Here is an 18,848-nt window from a genome sequence, read left to right as displayed (position 1 = left end):
CGTTTAATTAATTACTTCTTCAGTACTAACTGTGTTCTCAACACATTTTGCAGACAGTGTCTACGTATACCATTGAATGTAGGTGCAAAATTATATCGCTGTACGACACAAAGTTGACGACATATGACGTCATAAACACTGATGTACGTGAGAAATTGCCGCATTATATATTACATTTAAATTTATTATTTGTTTGCTATTAATTAAATACGCAACACACTTCAAAGACAGTATCCACATATGCCTTTGAATGTACCTACAGTACTGTATCATTGTACGACTCATAGCTCAGGAGATAGGACACTATACACACTGACATGCGTGAAAACGCAACTGTAAGGACGATAAATGATGAGTTACAGATAGAAAACGCATTTTAATAACAATTTCTTAAACATAGTACAAAGAATAAGGAAAAACAGTTCAAGAGTAAAAACATAGCAGTGCGTTGAAAAAGTAACTCATAAAATTCAATGGTATGAATGTATCACCTTCCAAAATTAAGAAAATCATACATTGTCTCAAAAATAAAGGCTCATCTGGTTTTGATGGTGTTTTCAACAGAGTACTAAAGATTTGTACCCATAACGAGCCCAGTCTTAACGGAAATATTTAATAAATCACTAAATCAAGCCATTTTTAGACTCTTATCTAAGAAAGGTTATAAGAGAAATGCCAGTAACTACTGAGCTACCGCAGACATCGTTTTCCAAAACTTTTGAGAAGAAGTATTCTAGGATAGTATCTCACCTTAGCAATAGTAATATCCACAGCAAATGACACTTTGGGTTTCAGAAGGGTTGCTCAACTGAGAATACCATTTACATATTCACTCAACAGATTTTACAAACATAAAATTGTGAAATAGCGCCAGTTGCTATTTTCTGTGACCTGTCTAAGGCATCTGACTGTATGAATCACAGTATTCTCCTAGATGCGTTAAAGTTTTATGAGATTGCCGGTATAAGCCAACCAGTAGATAGTGTCACATGTAACCAAAAGAATGCCGAAAATTGTACTTAGTAATTCAAGCAATATAGTCCGCAGACCTAATTCTGACTGAAGAGGAATCGTGTATGGGGTCCCCCAAGGCTCAATCTTAGGTCCACTACTGTTCCTCATATACGTAAATGATCTTCCATGTAATATAAAACAAGCAGAATTAGTTCCTTTTGCAGATAACACTAGTATTGTAATCAATCTAAGTATACATACAGAAACAGGAGAAATTGTAAAGAAAGTTCTTAGAAGTATTGTTGGCTGGATTTCTGTGAATGGCCTCATCCTCAGTTTTTAAAAGAGGCAATATATATTGAGTTCAGCACATCTAGGTGTATTACACCAGTGATAAGTGTAACACATGGTGAGGAAATAATAAATAGGCTGGAAACCTCAAAATTCTTAGGTGTCATTAGTGATGAGAATTTAAATGGGAAAAAGCATATTTTGGAACTCGTAAGTTCGCCACATTTGCACTTAGAATCATTGCAAATCTTGGGGAGAAACAAATCAGTAAGTTGACATATTTTGCGTATTTTCATTCAATAATGTCGTATGGAATAATGTTTTGAGATGACTCATTAATAATAAAGAAAGTTAATTGTGCAAAAACGTGGTGTAAGAATAACATGTGCTGCTCAGCCAAGACCATCTTGTAGACATCCGTTTAAGGAGTTGCACATTCTGACTACTATTCACAGTATATTTATTTCCTCATGAAGTCTGTTGTAAATAATCCACTACAGTTCAGAAAGAACAATGATGTACGTAATTTCAATACCAGAAGGCAAAATTATATTCTTTACTTCACACTGAGGTCTTTAGGACAAAAAGGTGTTCTTAATGCTGCAGCAAATATTTTTGATCAGTTATCCAGTGATGTAAAACGTCTGACAGCAAAGTATAATCTGAAAACAAACTGAGAAAAATGCTCCTTGAAAACTACTTTTATTCCATAGAATAAATTTCTTTTATTGTAATGTCTAAGAGATGGTGGGCAGGAACTATTGACCCACATTTATATTAAAGTCCACTTAGAAATGTCCAGAATGTAACCATATGTAAAAATTAATTTGCCATGTGACTGTAAAATAACTCATTCCACATAATTACGATCTACCAGGCAAAATGGTCCATGGAATATGTGACTGGCTGACTAACTAACTAAATAACTAAGTAATTCATTAGAGATACAGGTGAAGTATATACTCACTCCTTGCGTGAAATTTGGTATGGGGATAGTTTGAACAATGAGGATGAATATAGGCTACTTTAAAAAGTGTGTAGTACAAGACACTTATTGATTTTAAGAATATTATGCAAATTAGGGAAAAATGATCTGGCATAAAAGCATATGACACTATTTTTGTCTGATGTATTTGATAAAGACTTTCCTTTTAAAAATATAGGATGCAAATAATTATGCCACAGAGAATCATCTAGCCCAAAACTAAATCACTATCCACTAGATGCAGCTTGCCTCAACAGAAAGAGAAAAGCAAAGAAAAATAAATATGTTTCAAGTCAAATTTCTGCCATTCTGCAGTGGATCTTGAATGAGATCAGGATTCATATGGGGGAATTGTGGCTGCTTGACAGAGGTAAAGCTCCTTTGTCTTCGTAAGCAAGAGATGACCCACTTGAAAGATACTGATGCCTCTGTACTAAGGGATGGTAGCCTCCAATGAAAGTATGACCTCAGTGGGGAGAATGCCAAAGGGTGTCAGAAGATATTTCTCAACGATAAAAACCACACCTTATCCCTCCCCTGCATAGCAACTTGCAAGTTATGGCTATATTAGTGAACAGGCAATGTTACGTGACTGTATGATTTCTGTACCTGCCTTCCTGAATGGAGCTGTACATAGCAAGACTCCAACCAGCCTTATCATAAAGCTTCCCTGAACATTCCTACTTTGTGGATATTTTACTGCACACAGCAGTTATGGCTGTCTCTAGAGATATTGAGAACTTCATCAAAAGTAAGAATTCAGTCTTCTGAAAGTGGGACTGACCACACATTTCTGTACTGCTACGGGATACATTTTAATCTTATTTGCATCCCCATGAACACTGCTCAATGGGAAGTGTTGGACAATTTGCTCTCAGATGTCCACTTCTTAACCGGGATATACCCTGCATATTGAACACTGGCCAAAATAATAATTTCAAAATGGATGCTCAGCAATGTTAACAGGACACTAAACAAATGACTGACTATGTTTGAACATTGTTAACAGTGTCCAGAGAAATAGGTGTAGCCTGTATATCACATCTTCTAAAAATTCTTCTACTGAATAGAAAGTGATCTAATAAGATGCTCGAAGGTGTTACAAAAAAGTGAGACTGATGAAATAATTTGCATCTTATGTTACACCATTTGTAGTAATCAAATAATGGAAAATCCATGATCGAATGTAACAATATTAGAGAAGAAAGTTGCTACTCAGCTTATAGTAGAGATGGCTGAGTCGCAATAGGCACAACAAAAAGAATCACACAATTATAGCTTTTGGCCATTAAGGCCTTTGTCAGCAGTAGACACACATACACATACGCACTCGCACAAACCCAACATGCACACACGTCTGCAATCTCAGACAACAGTGTGGTTTCAGTTGTCTGAGACTGCAGACGTGGTTGTGTGTGCATGTGTGTATGTGTGTCTACTGCTGACAAAAGCCTTAATGGCCGAAAGCTATAATTGTGTGAATCTTTTTGTTGTGCCAGCATCTCCACCATTTTTAGTAATTAGTCTTACTGATTTGCTATGGAACTTTTCTTTTGCCGTGGGTCATACTCATTGATATTAAAATTTTTATTTATGTCTTTTTAATTCCTTCTAACATATTTACAAGTTTCTAGTGTATCTGATACACTCAGTGTGACAGCTTTGTCTGGTGAAGCCGTAACATCCTTCATTGTGGAACTTAACCTCTGGTTTCATTCCCTTGTTTCATTCTGAATGTTGTGAAGCACTTGAAGCTTTCCATTCTTGCTACGGCTGAAATTTCTGCATAAGTGTGACCAGTTATAATAAACATATTGATGATGTTTACATTGGAAAAACTTTTCAACCAGAATTTTCTAGATAGTAGTAAAACAATCTTCTCTTTTGCAGGCCTAATGTGTGTGTGGACAGGGAGGAGATTAATGAAAGTCAGCGACACAATGACACAGAGTCAACAGATGAAGATGATGACAGCATCCTCGGCAGCTTCCAGTTCTCCAGCTGCCGCCAAAGTGATACTAAATACACATGCACAACAAAGTAAGTCCAGTAAATAAGTGAATTGTGATATAAAATGTGTTAATGTTAATTCTTTCTCTTTACTGTTGAAATTGTGTGTGTCTGTGTCTGTGGAGCATTATAGTGATTGGCAAGAAAAGTTAATAATAGCAGTACACAAAACAAGAGAATACAAAAGTTATTTTGTGCACTAGGAGGTTTATTCGTGAATGTGGGAGGCTGTAAGTAATGTATTGCACAGGGTGTCTTTGCACCAAACATCTGGGGGTGATGGTCGCATCATGGGGAACAACTTGTGTTAGAGACAAAATGTTCATTTACGCATCCCAGTGAGCTAATCATCCTTTTGTACTGGTTATATCCTTGAAAGACAGCAGGGTGAAGGCACTCTGTGATGTGTGTATGCCTTGTATCTCCTACAATCCAGTTATCTGCTCTGAATGAGAGGGCATAGAAATAGCAATCTTAAAAGTTACAGATTCTCTTCTAAAATATCTTTCTCTGTTTAGTGACACTCATTCTTACGATTTTCTTGTTGAAAATCACTGTATCAATTTACTGGGGGAGGTAGTATGCAGCACACATTGTTATAGACCCTGCTAGTTCAGTGAAATCTCTTCGTCTCAGGGCTGGTGAATACTAATACTGAGTGTTGCCAGGAAGTGTCCACGAACATATTGTCTCTAACAAAAGTTGTTCTCCATCACATGGTTTATCATGCCTAAGCATTTGTTGCAAAGACTGTACATTCTATATTTCCCAGTCAAAACTTGATGTGAAAATAAGAATTATGTTGATGACAGACATCATTAAAAAGTCGTACAAAAGCTTGTTGGTAAAAGTGACAAAGACACTTATTTGAAAGTTTGTTTGCATGACTGTAATCCACAGAAAGGATATAAATATTTTTTTAATAAATTTAAACAGTTTTATCTTGCTGCAGTCTATTTTATTTGCTCTGGATGTATTTCACCTTTTACAAATCTTAAAGGAGTTTAATCTGAAAGTTTACAGTTTTGTTTTTGTAAGCAGTATTTGTAGATTAGAAGACAGTTCACATCCTAATTTGCACATAAGTAAATTACTACTTTCGGCTGGACAAACAAATAACTGTAAGTAGTAACGTATTAGTATAAAAATTCTGACATGAACTGTTTTTCAGTCTACAAATATTGCATATAACATCAAAACTTCATCATTCTACAATCAGTCCACTAAAGATGCTTTAAAGGAAAAGCTGAAATGCACCTGGAGCAAACATCTGGGGGTAAAGGTATTTGTATTTATAAAACAAGCATACGTGTTATTATTGATGTACTTTGTGGCTATCTCGTTATTCTTCATATTGGAGGAATGTGATTGCATTTTAGTACTCTCCCAGTTTTAGACAATACTAACAGCACATTATCAAAATAATTTATTCCTAACAGGATTCGCAGTCATGGGATTCGAAAGACCTTCATTGTGAGGTACCAGTGCTGTCATGGTTACAGGAGAATTCCAGGAAAACCAGGCTGTACAGAAGGTCTGTATTAATTTTATCATAAGGATTAGAATGCTGTATGGAATTTTCTTTCCTGTTTATATTGCTTCCTTCTAATTGCCATGGCAGTTAAAAGGCAAGGTGGCTTAGTGAAGAGACACAGAACACACATTCGGGAGGCTTAGGGAACATATCCCTATTTGGCCACCCAGAGATAATTTTTCCAAAGTTTTCTTAAATCCATGGACATAAAGGAAGGAATAGTTCCATTGTAAAGGATAAAGCCAATTTCTTTCCTCATCTCTGTCCAATCTGAGCTTGAACTCCCTTTCTAACGACCACTTTGATGACAGAACTTTAAACACTGATTTTATTCCTTTTGTCATAGTTGTACTATTATTGTGCCCATCATGTTTCTAAATTTTATTTCATTATTTCAGTTGTTTTCTTTTAGATCAAAGTGAAAAAAATGAATTTCAGATTTGAGCATTTTCTTTATCTTTATACATAGGTGATTGTATGGATATAGATATATGGTTGTGGGGATATAGTCTTACACCGAATATAGTATTCTTGAACAGAAGTCGTGCAGTTTTGGAGAAACAATGTCCCCTGATCAAGCAAAGTAATAATGTTAATTGTCTTGCAGTGAACTTGAAGCCAATGGTGCAAACAATGGAAGAATTAGGAGCAAAGGTCTTCCCAGAGATGGCCCGTGCTACAGGTGTTGCTGAAAAGTTGTCGTCTGAGAATCTGACAGTATTTACTCCTACTGATGAAGCTGTACGTGATTTCTCAGAGAGTCTCCAGGCTGCCAACCAAGTAAGTAGTGTCTCTTGCTCTTGTACCAGATTTTCCAACTCTGTCTTGAGGGGAAACCAGTTACATTCTTTGTTCTCCTATATATTTGTTTTTATAAACACTTCATGAATGGATAACTGCAAACATTCTCTTTGTGATGTAGGTGGATTTTTACATCCCCCCGGGGCGCAGCCGACGAGATACAACAAACTGGGAAAATGAAGCGGCATCTGGTGTAAATATGAAGGAGGTGGTTCTAGGCCACATGGTACCAGGTTTCCAGGACATTGGAGATCTTGTTGATGAGCAGGTAAGCATAATAATGGAGAAGTGTATCTGAAGGAGTATCTCGGTTAGGATTATCAGTGTTAATGGGTAAAGCATTAGTGATTCATTTTATTTGATGTTATTACAGCTGACTTTTGTAGTTGTTACTGCCATACAGTGTGTAGCTGGATTGATGAACATCATATGATTGATTAGCAGAGGTGTTGTGGTAAAGCCTGAGGTACCAAGAAAAAAATGACACCTGCAGTTACTGGCATGCACATGTAAAGTGCAAAGAAATGCAGCTACATATTTTTTTCTTTCACATGCCTACAGATGAGTTCTGAGTGCAACTGACAAGAAATGCTGGGTGTGTAAATGGAAGACCGTATGAACCAAAGCAGTAACTCCAGATGAAGCAGAGTCTTCAAAGACCGTTTTGTCTGGTGTCAGAAGAAGGCAAATGCAAAAGAATAGGGTCTGTTAATCGTTGACAGTTCAAACATAAGGCGAATGATGCCCTTAGGGAAACGGCAGCAAGGGACAGGAAAGGACACCAGGTGCAGTCAGTATATATGCCTGGGGTCCTCATTCAGCTTGCGGAAGAGGCTATTCTAGCAGCCATTGAAGGAACAGGGTGCAACCAACTGCAGATTGTGGCATATGATGCATGTTGTCTGGGCTCTGAGATCATTCTTGCATCATTCCAGCGATTGGAAGAGGAGATTGAGAAGACGAGCCTTGCGCATGGAGTTTCAGTAAAGCTGGCAATCTGCAGCATTGTCCCTGGAACTAATTGTGGGCCTTTGATTCTGAGTCAAGTGGAAGGACTGAACCCGAGACTTCAAAAGTTCTGTGACAAGCTAGGCTGTGACTACCTGGGCTTGTGCCATAGGGTTGAGGACTGTAGGGTCCCTCTAAATGGGTCATGTGTGCACTACAAATTAGAGGCTGCCATCAGGTAGCTGACTGTGTGTGGAGTGCATACATGGGTCTTTTTGGATTAGGTGACTCTCCGTCCATTCCAGATAACGACAACTGTCGGAAACCCAGAAGTATCAGTGTAAAATCGAAAGAAATGCCTCCCACAGGTGAGAGTATTAAAATCCTAAAGGTTAACTGCCACAGCATTTGCAACAGAGTACCAGAGTGTAAAGTGCTCATGAAAAACAGTGAAGCTCACATAATACTAGGCACAGAAAGGTGGTTGAAACTTGAAATTGACAGCAGTGTATATCGAAAGACTAGACAAATGGAAAATGGAGGTGGTATGTTTTTCGCAGAGACAAGAAACTCAAATCCACTGAGGTAGAAATTGAAGCTGCATGTGAGATTGTTTGGGCAAGACTCAGTGTCAGCAGTGGGCGTAAAAAGATAATTGGATACTTTTATCACCCACTGGACTCATCTCGTGATGTAACCAAAAACTTTAGAGAAAACCTCAGTTCATTTGCACAAAAGTTCCCCAATCGTACTTTAATCATCGGTGAAGACTTTAAACATCCAACAATCAATTGGGAAAATTGCAGTTTTGTTAGTGGTGGACATGATGAGACATCCTGTGAAACTTTATCAAATGCCTTCTCTGGAGACTACCTAGTACAGGTAGTTAAGGAACCCCATTCATGATGGAAATATTTTGGATCTAACGGCAAAAAAAGTAGACCTAATCTCTTTGAGGATATTCATATCGAAACTTGGATCAGTGACCATGTTGTGGTTGTGACAACAATGTTTAGCAAAGTACAAAGGACAACTAAAACAATCAGAAAGATATATATGTTTGGTAAACTAGATAAGAAATCAGTAGTATTATATCTCAGCGAGGAACTCTAAACTTTCAGCATAGGGAAGGGGCATGTATAGAAACTCTGCATCAAGTTTAAAAGAATAGCTGGCCATGCACTGGATAGATATGTACCCAGTAGAACAGTTTATAATGGGAGGGAACCTCCACCGTATACAGTCACTGTAAAGAAACTTATAAAGAAACCGAGATTACTGCATAATAGGTGTAAAACATAGCATGGGGCTATAGAGAGAGATGGTGAATGAGATGCACTTAGCTGTCAAGAGAGTAATGCATGATGCCGTCAGTGACTACTGTAGCAGAATATTGTCAACTGATCTTTCATAGAACCCATATGTAAAGGCTGCTAGTAGCATCAAAGTTAGTGTCCAGTCCCTAATGAACAAGATGAATGAGACAGGAGCTGAAATTGAGGGTAGCAAAGCAAAAGCAGAAATGCTTAACTCTTCATTTTCAAATCTTCCTATACAAAGGAAGACCCAGGAAAATTGCCCCAGTTTAGTCCTCGTACCACAAAAAAGATGAATGAAATAAGTATAAGTGTTAGTGGTGTTGAGAAAAAGCTGAAATTTTAAAAATTGATCAAAGCTCCAGGGCCTGATGGAATCCCTGTCAGATTCTATACTGAATTTGCCACTGAATTAGATCCTCTTCTAACTATAATCTATTATAGATATCTTGAACAAAGAACTGTGCCCAGTTCTTGGAAAAAGACACTGGTCACACTTGTCTACAAAACGGGTAGTAGAAGTGAACCACAAAACTACCATCCAATATCCTTGACATCAATTTGTTGTAGAACCTTAGAATATATTCTGAGCTCAAAGATAATGAGGTATCTTGAACTGAATGACCTCCTCAATGCCAACCAGCATGGATTTCAAAAACATTGATCATGTGAAACTCAATTTGCACTTTCCTCACATGGCACACTGAAAGCTTTGGATCAAGGCCAATGCTGTATTTCTTTATTTCTAAAAGCCATTTGATTCAGTATCACACCTACACTTATTGTCAAAATTACAGTCTTATGGCGTATCAAGTGAAATTTGTGACTGGATTGAGGACTTTTTGGTGGGGAGGACACAGCATATTGTCTTGGATGGAGAGTCATTGTCAGATGTAGAAGTAACTTTGGGTGTGCCCCAGGGAAGAATATTGGGACCCTTGCTGTTCATGTTTTATGTTAATGACTTTACAGACAATATTAATAGTAAAATCAGACTTTTTACAGATGATGCAGTTATATATAATGATATACTATCTGAAAGAAGTTGCATAAATATTCAGTCAGATCTTGATAAGATTTAAAAGTGGTGCAGAGATTGGCAACTTGCTTTAAATGTCCATGAATGTAAAATTTTGCACTTCCCAAATGAAGAAACATAGTATCCTATGACTGTAATTTCAGTGAGTCACTATTGGAAGCTGCCAACTCATTCAAATATCTGGGTGTAACACTTTGTAGAGATATGAAATGGACTGATCACATAGATTCAGTCAGGGGTAAAGCAGATGGTAGACTTTGGTTTATTGGTAGAATACAAAGGAAGTGCAGTCTATCTACAAAGCAGATTGCTTACAAATCACTTGTGCGACCGGTTCTATAATATTGCTCAAGCATGTGGAGACCCATACCACATAGGACTATCATGGGATATTGAATGTATACAGAGAAGGGAAGCACAAATGGTCACAGGTTTGTTTAATCCATGGGAGAGTGTCACAGAGATACTGAAGGAACTGAACTGGGAGACTCTTAAAGATAGACGTAAACTATCCCAAGAAAGTCTGTTAACAAAGTTTCAAGAACCTGCTTTAAACAATTAGTCCAGAAATAATCTACAATGCCCTGTCTGTCATTCACATAGGGATCATGAAGATAAGATTAGAATAAATACTGCACACACAGAGCCATTGAAACAGAGAAAAAGCTTGTAGTATATAGTATACTTGGCTCTTCTGTTAAGTCTATATACTATAATTAGTTATTGATCTGCTCTTATAATAATAGTCTTGGTCTTATAGTATGAACTATAATATGCAAGAAATGAAAAATTGATAATGCTGATAGAAATGTGGTAAAATACCCTATACTCTCTTACCTTTTTGGAACCATTAGTTCTGTCCTTGAGATAAAGAGAGAGGGATGGGCCAAGGAAGGTTAGAAAAGAAGAGCATGTCACTCAGACCTCAGGATGAGAGGGATCTACCTCTCTTAGATTAGATTAGATTAGATTAGATTAGATTAATACTAGTTCCATGGATCATGAATACGATATTTCGTAATGATGTGGAACGAGTCGAATTTTCCAATACATGACATAATTGGGTTAATTTAACAACATACGTAAGTTAATATAACAACTTTATTTTTTTTGTGTTTTTTTTATTTTTATTTTTTAAGGATGAAGTTAATCATTTGCATACTGGGGTCCGAATGACTTTCTCTTCCATTTTAACCATCCCCAACCTATCCCTCTCACATCCCCAAGGAGGGACTAATAGTTTAGAATGGTAGAATAGTGTTCTGTATTTTTGTATGTACCTCTTGACAGCATCAATATTTTGCCTCCTGAAAATAACTGACCAGCAGTTCTCTGTTATATTTTTTTTTCCTTGAGTGAATTTTCCTTTTGATAAAAATATTGTTTTAAAGACAAGAAAATGACAAATGATACGAAATGTATCACTTAAATATTACAATATAAATTTTAAAAATATATCACAGGTGCTCTACAGCGACAACAATAATTCAACACTGCGATTCAACATGTACGCTGCACCTGGTGAACGACTTCTGACTATCAACTGCGCTCGAGTCACATCTATCAACAATTATGCTGAGAATGGCATTGTGCATATCATTGACCGTGTCATCCGACCTGTCACTCGTACTATTGGACAACTCATTACAGAAGATGCCCAGTTTACTCGACTCAGAGAATGTGAGTATCCATATCACTTAAAGGGATTTCTTTCAGATACTAAAGGTAATCATCTGTGTTATTTTGTACAGAGTATATGCAACAACCATGAGGCTGTGAAAAAACTATAATCCCATGAAAGAAGCTTGTTAAATTTCCGTTACATGAGAAATCTCACAAATCTAAAGGCTGTCAATTCAACTAAATGCCTAGGAATTACAATTACAAACAACTCAAATTGGAATTATTTCATAGATAATGTTGTGTGTGTGTGTGGGGGGGGGGGGGGGGGGGGGCGGAGAAGGCAAACCGAAGAATGTGATTTATTGGCAGATTACTTAGAAAATGCAACAGTTCTACTAAAGGGACTGCCTGCACTGTGCTTATCTGTCATCTGCTGGAGTATTGTTTTGCAATAGGGGATCCTTACCGTATTTCCTTGGTAGGGAGGACACAGCATGTTATCTTGGATGTCAAGTTGATGGCAGACAAAGTAACTTCTGGTGTGGCCCAGGAAGTCTGCTCGACTCTTGCTGGCTATGTTGCACATTAATGACCTTACTGTTAATATTAACAGTAACCTCAAAATTTTCACAAATGATGTGGTTATCTGCAAATTAAGTGCTGTCTGAAAAAAAGCCATACAAATATTCAGTCGAATTTTGATATGATTTTTAAGTGGTGCCGCGAATGCCATCTTGCTTAAGTTGTTCTGAAATTTAAAATTGTGCACTTCTCAAAATGAAAAATCTGCATCCTTTGACTACAGTATCAATGAGTCACAACTGAAATCGGAGAAATGCATTTAGCCTACTAGTGCAACCAATCCTAGAATTTAGTTCAACGTGTGGGGCATATACCAAATAAAACTAACAAGGAATATTAAATGAATAGTCACAGGTTTGTTTGAGCCATAGGAGAATGTCATGGAGATGCCGAGGACAGTTGAAGGTAGATGGATACTATCCTGTGAAAGCTTGCTTACAAAGTTTCAATAACTAGCTTTAAGTGATGAGTGTATACATATACTGGAAGCCTCTATGTAACCATCTTCGATTGTTATATTGTAATTAGACATTTGTCCAAGTTTATATTATTATTATTATTGTGTTAACACTAACAACACTAATTGCATGTAAATATGCTTAAAGGTGGAATAAAACATTTGTAATATCATTCCCACAGGAATCACTAAGGCAAGATTAGACTAATTAAAACATGCACATAGGTTTTTAAGCAACCATTTCCCATGCACACTACATTAATGGAACAGAAAGAAATCCTAATAACTGGTTCAGTGTGAAGTACCCTTACCATGCACTTGACAGTGATTTGCAGAGTGTGGATGTAGATGTAGCTGTGATTTATTTATCTTACCAGAAGATAAATAAAATAAATTGCAGCTACTGTGAAATACAATGATGTCCCTAAAATTTACAAATGTTGTAAAGATCAGCATACAGAAATGATTAACTATATTGTATTAATTCTTTATGGTTGTAGTATTGAAAGTCCTTCGCGTGAAGTGCTGTAGTTGACAGACTGCTCGTGTTCACTCAAAGTGACATCACTAACAGAAACATTTGTGCAACCACTGTTCTTTCCAAGGAGGAGGCTGAACTACAAAGAACTCAGAATAGATATAACATCAAGAAATTAATGTTATACTATATATAAAAAATGAATATTTGTTTGTTTGTCTTCCACGCATTCCCATACAAATCATCTGATTAAGTTGAAACATTGGCGAGTTGTTGCCCTCTTGCCTGCAAAGGTTTCTGTTGGGGTAAGAACTACCTACCCCATCTGTAGGGGTGGTAGTGAAAAGGAGTGATACAGAAGCTCAACTCTGAGCAGCTGGAGAAATTTAAATCAGATTCTGTATATACGTGCCTCATTATTTGTATAAAGATAATGTACGGTTAATTTACCGCAACCACTCCTTGTGGTGGGAGTGAGGCTGAGAAGATATGACATGTAAAAATATTTAAATATTTGATATTGACAGTCATGATGACGTACAACTCCCAGAGTTGGTGTGGGAGGGGGAAGAGGGGTGGGTGGTTTGGAATGTGAAGTCAGAGACATACCAGCATATTTCTATAAAGCATGAAGGAATTTCTACCAAAACTGTCATCCATTTCACTTGCCATCTGGAAAAATGTACTGTTATAGTAAGACACCCTTGGCATTCCTATGGCTGTGGGTTTGGGGTGAAAAGATACAACATAAAAGCATAAGTCAGGAATGTCTGGAACAACCCCAATCACATTTAGTATATACATAACTCATTATTTGCACAGATATATTGTGGGAGTAAGATACCCCTACTACTGGTGACTGTACCTTTTTGTAAAAGGTGACCCACACCCAGTACTAGTTTATTATGAGTGATAAGCATACAAGGTGCTATTGGGAAACAGTGCAGGCTATTTTAGTCTGCATTCCAAGCAGAGTCCAGTCCAAGTCATATCAAAGTTCTGTATACAGGGTGCCTGTATAAACTAGAGACAACTAAATATCTCCAAAACAATACATCATATGAAAAAAATGGTCTAGGTGAAAAGTTAAAATAGTAAAGGGGACTTCTACATCTATATCTACATCTATATCTACATCTACATCCATACTCCACAAGCCACCTGACAGTGTGTGGCGGAAGGTACCCTGAGTACCTCTATCGGTTCTCCCTTCTATTCCAGTCTCGTATTGTTTGTGGAAAGAAGGATTGTCGGTATGCTTCTGTGTGGGCTCTAATCTCTCTGATTTTATCCTCATGGTCTCTTCGCGAGATATACATAGGAGGGAGCAATATACTGCTTGACTCTTCGGTGAAGGTATGTTCTCGAAACTTTAACAAAAGCCCATACCGAGCTACTGAGTGTCTTTCCTGCAGAGTCTTCCACTGGAGTTTATCTATCATCTCAGTAATGCTTTCGCGATTACTAAATGATCCTGTAACGAAGCACGCTGCTCTCCGTTGGATCTTCTCTATCTCTTCTGTCAACCCTATCTGGTACGGATCCCACACTGTTGAGCAGTATTCAAGCAGTGGGCGAACAAGCGTACTGTAACCTACTTCCTTTGTTTTTGGATTGCGTTTTCTTAGGATTCTTCCAATGAATCTCAGTCTGGCATCTGCTTTACCGACGATCAACTTTATATGATCATTCCATTTTAAATCACTCCTAATGCGTACTCCCAGATAATTTATGGAATTAACTGCTTCCAGTTGCTGGCCTGCTATTTTGTAGCGAAATGATAAGGGAACTACCTTTCTATGTATTCGCAGCACATTACACTTGTGTACATTGAGATTCAATTGCCATTCCCTGCACAATGCGTCTATTCGTTGCAGATCCTCCTGCATTTCAGTACAATTTTCCATTGTTACAACCTCTCGATACACCACAGCATCATCTGCAAAAAGCGTCAGTGAACTTCCGATGTCATCCACAAGGTCATTTATGTATATTGTGAATAGCAATGGTCCTATGACACTCCCCTGCGGTGCACCTGAAATCACTCTTACTTCAGAAGACTTCTCTCCATTGAGAATGACATGCTGCATTCTGTTATCTAGGAACTCTTCAATCCAATCACACAATTGGTCTGATAGTCCACGTGCTCTTACTTTGTTCATTAAACGACTGTGGGGAACTGTATCGAATGCCTTGCGGAAGTCCAGAAACACGGCATCTACCTGTGAACCCATGTCTATGGCTCTATGAGTCTCTTGGACGAATAGCGCAAGCTGGGTTTCAGACGACCGGCTTTTTCAAAACCCATGCTGATTCCTACAGAGTAGATTTCTAGTCTCCAGAAAAGTCATTATACTCGAACATAATACGTGTTCCAAAATTCTACAACTGATCAACGTTAGAGATGTAGGTCTATAGTTCTGCACATCTGTTCGACGTCCCTTCTTGAAAACAGGGATGACCTGTGCCCTTTTCCAATCTTTTGGAATGCTACGCTCCTCTAGAGACCTACGGTACACCGCTGCAAGAAGGGGGGCAAGTTCCTTTGCGTACTCTGTGTAAAATTGAACTGGTATCCCATCAGGTCCAGCGGCCTTTCCTCTTTTGAGCAATTTTAATTGTTTCTCTATCCCTCTGTTGTCTATTTCGATATCTACCATTTTGTCATCTGTGCTACAATCTAGAGAAGGAACTAAAGTGCAGTCTTCCTCTGTGAAACAGCTTTGGAAAAAGACATTTAGTATTTCGGCCTTTAGTCTGTCATCCTCTGTTTCAGTACCATTTTGGTCACAGAGTGTCTGGACATTTTGTTTTGATCCACCTACCGCTTTGACATAAGACCAAAATTTCTTAGGGTTTTCTGCCAAGTCAGTACATTGAACTTTACTTTCGAAATCATTGATCGCCTCTCGCATAGCCCTCCTCTCACTACAATTCGCTTCGCGTGATTTTTGTTTGTCTGCAAGGCTTTGGCTTTGTTTATGTTTGCTGTGAAGTTCCCTTTGCTTCCGCAGCAATTTTCTAACTCGGTTGTTGTACCACGCTGGCTCCTTTCCATCTCTTATGGTCTTGCTTGGCGCATACTCATCTAACACACATTGTACAATGGTTTTGAACTTTGTCCACTGATCCTCAACACTATCTGTACTTGAGACAAAACTTTTGTCTTGAGCCATCAGGTACTCTGATGTCTGCTTTTTGTCACTTTTCCTAAACAGAAAAATCTTCCTACCTTTTTTAATATTTCTATTTATTGCTGAAATCATCGATGCAGTAACCGCTTTATGATCCCTGATTCCCTGTTCTGCGTTAACTGTTTCAAATAGTTCGGGTCTGTTTGTCACCAGAAGGTCTAATATGTTTAACAGCTCAAGGTAGTTTTCAGATAAAGCACTTAACAAAATTTCACTGGGTTCTTTGTCCCTGCCATCCCTTATGAACGTTTGAGTCTCCCAGTCTATATCCAGCAAATTAAAATCTCCACCCAGAACTATAGCATGGTGGGGAAATCTACTCGAAATATTATCCAAATTATCCTTCAGGTTCTCAACCACAACAGCTGCTGAGCCAGAGGGCCTATAGAGACATCCAATTACCATGTCTGGGCCTGCTTTAACCGTGACCTTCACCCAAATTATTTCACATTTCGGATCTCCGGCAATTTCCTTCGATACTATTGCACTTCTTATCGCTATAAATACGTCTCCCCCTTCACTGTCCAGCCTGTCTCTGCAGTATACATTCCAATCTGAGTTTAGAATTTCATTACTGTTTACGTCTGGTTTCAGCCAACTTTCTGTCGCTAGTACTATATGGGCATTGTGACCGTTTATTAATGAGAGCAGTTCTGGGTCCTTTCTATAGACGCTCCTGCAGTTTACTATTAGCACATTAATATTGTTATTCCCTGTTGCATTTTGCCTACTCCTACCTTGCCGCGTCTCAGGAGGCGTCTTGTCGGGCCTAGGGAGGGAATTCTCTAACCTAAAAAACCCACATGTGCACTCCACACGTACTCCGCTACCCTTGTAGCCGCTTCCGGCGTGTAGTGCATGCCTGACCTATTCAGGGGGACCCTACATTTCTCCACCCGATAGCGGAGGTCGAGAAATTTGCACCCCAGATCTCTGCAGAATCGTCTGAGCCTCTGGTTTAAGCCTTCCACTCGGCTCCAAACCAGAGGACCGCGATCGATTCTGGGAACGATACTACAAATAGTTAGCTCTGATTCCACCCCGCGAGCGAGGCTTTCTGCCTTCACCAATTCCGCCAACCGCCTGTACGAACTGAGGACGACCTCTGAACCCAGACGGCAGGAGTCATTGCTGCTGACATGAGCAACAAATTGCAGTCGGGTGCACCCAGTGCTCTCTATCGCCGCCGGCAGGGCCTCCTCCACATCTCGGATGAGACCCCCCGGCAAGCAGACAGAGTGAACACTGGCCTTCTTCCCCGACCTTTCCGCTATTTCCCTAAGGGGCTCCATCACCCGCCTAATGTTGGAGCTCCCTATAACTAATAAACTCCTCCCCCCGTGTGCCTGCTCGGACCTTGCCGAAGGAGCGGCCACATGTCCACTCACAGGCAGAGCGGGCGACGCCACACGGCCAGCCTCCACATTGACCCTCCGCCTCGTGCGCCGTAAACGCTGCTGAACCCGCCACTCCCCTTGGGGAGAGGTTGGCCCAACAACGCCTGGTACCCGCGAAGATGTCTCGACAGCAGGGACAGTGGGTGAAGCAGGTAACACCTGGCGTGTACCATGCTACAACTGACCACCTCCTAACTATCTGTCCTGTGTAGGTGGGATCTACCTTGTATTTTCAAACGGATCACCCCATTCTTATTGCATATTTGAATTCTACTCCAAAGAATACATACAGTTTACTGAAACAGCCGTTTTCCATTCATGGTAGAAGACACTGTAATCAACAAATATCGAGTGTGCCTTTTTTTGCAAATAAGAACTGATGCATTTGATTCTATATTTCATTTATGATGTAAATGTAAACCTTTGTGTTCACGCGGTTGATATTTATGTTTGACATTTAGTTTAGTGTTGCTGTTTGGTTGTGCAGTACAATATGGGTAGCTGTTTTGATGTCTGGTTAGAAACTGTGTAGCATTATTCAGGAATGACATGGATGTAACAGTTTGTTCCCATCGGTGTGCTTGATATCAGTGAGTCCCCTTACCTCTCATCATCGGGATGCTTGATTTCGGTCAGTTCCTATGCCTCTCACTGCTGGGGTGCTTCATTTTGGTGAGTACCCATGGCAGGTGCACCTGTTACTATCACTTCATGGACATTTTACCTTATTGCAGTGGTTATGGGTTGTATTGTGCCAGTAGTCGTGTAGCAGTGAGCGCAGGAGTTTGGCTGTTGGATGGAAATGTACCGAAATCGATCACCTTGATTGTGGGATTTAACAATGTCCACCAAAATGAAGCATTCCATCGATTGGGGCTCATCACAATGAATCCCATAGGGAACAGCAGTCTAAGTTGCTATACAAGTAGCTTATTTGCCAGAAATGTCACATTTGCAACACTCAACTAATTTTTCAAACATTGATATAAACCACCAGAACACAAAGATTTAAATTTACAACATAAACAAAATGTAGAGTCAAATCAAATGTGTCAGTTCTTAGTTGCAAAACAGCCACACTTGATATTTGTTGTTTACAGTGCTGTCTACCAAGAATGGAAAACAATGATTTGAGTAATGTATTTTTTGGCATATAATTCCAATATGCAATAAAATAAGGGTTTGCCATTTGAAAATATGAAGTTGACTCTGTCCAAGCATGAGGAGTGGTTAGGAGGT

At 38.9% G+C, this 18,848-nt stretch overlaps 1 protein-coding gene across 1 annotated transcript in view; it reads left to right on the top strand.

Moving 5' to 3' along the window:
* The window catches only part of LOC126452535 (transforming growth factor-beta-induced protein ig-h3-like), a 124,995-nt gene that overhangs the window by 88,432 nt on the left and 17,715 nt on the right, over positions 1 to 18,848 (top strand). Inside the window, exons 4-8 of the mRNA XM_050091096.1 lie at positions 4,121 to 4,270; positions 5,680 to 5,774; positions 6,382 to 6,554; positions 6,697 to 6,843; positions 11,342 to 11,558. Of these exons, the coding sequence (XP_049947053.1) occupies positions 4,121 to 4,270; positions 5,680 to 5,774; positions 6,382 to 6,554; positions 6,697 to 6,843; positions 11,342 to 11,558 (782 nt within the window). The remainder of the gene's footprint in view (positions 1 to 4,120; positions 4,271 to 5,679; positions 5,775 to 6,381; positions 6,555 to 6,696; positions 6,844 to 11,341; positions 11,559 to 18,848) is intronic.

Source organism: Schistocerca serialis, unplaced genomic scaffold, assembly GCF_023864345.2.
Source record: "Schistocerca serialis cubense isolate TAMUIC-IGC-003099 unplaced genomic scaffold, iqSchSeri2.2 HiC_scaffold_897, whole genome shotgun sequence".
Taxonomy (NCBI): Eukaryota; Metazoa; Arthropoda; class Insecta; order Orthoptera; family Acrididae; genus Schistocerca; species Schistocerca serialis.
The sequence above is the reverse complement of the archived record's forward strand: the minus strand, read 5'-3'. Positions and strand labels throughout refer to the sequence as shown.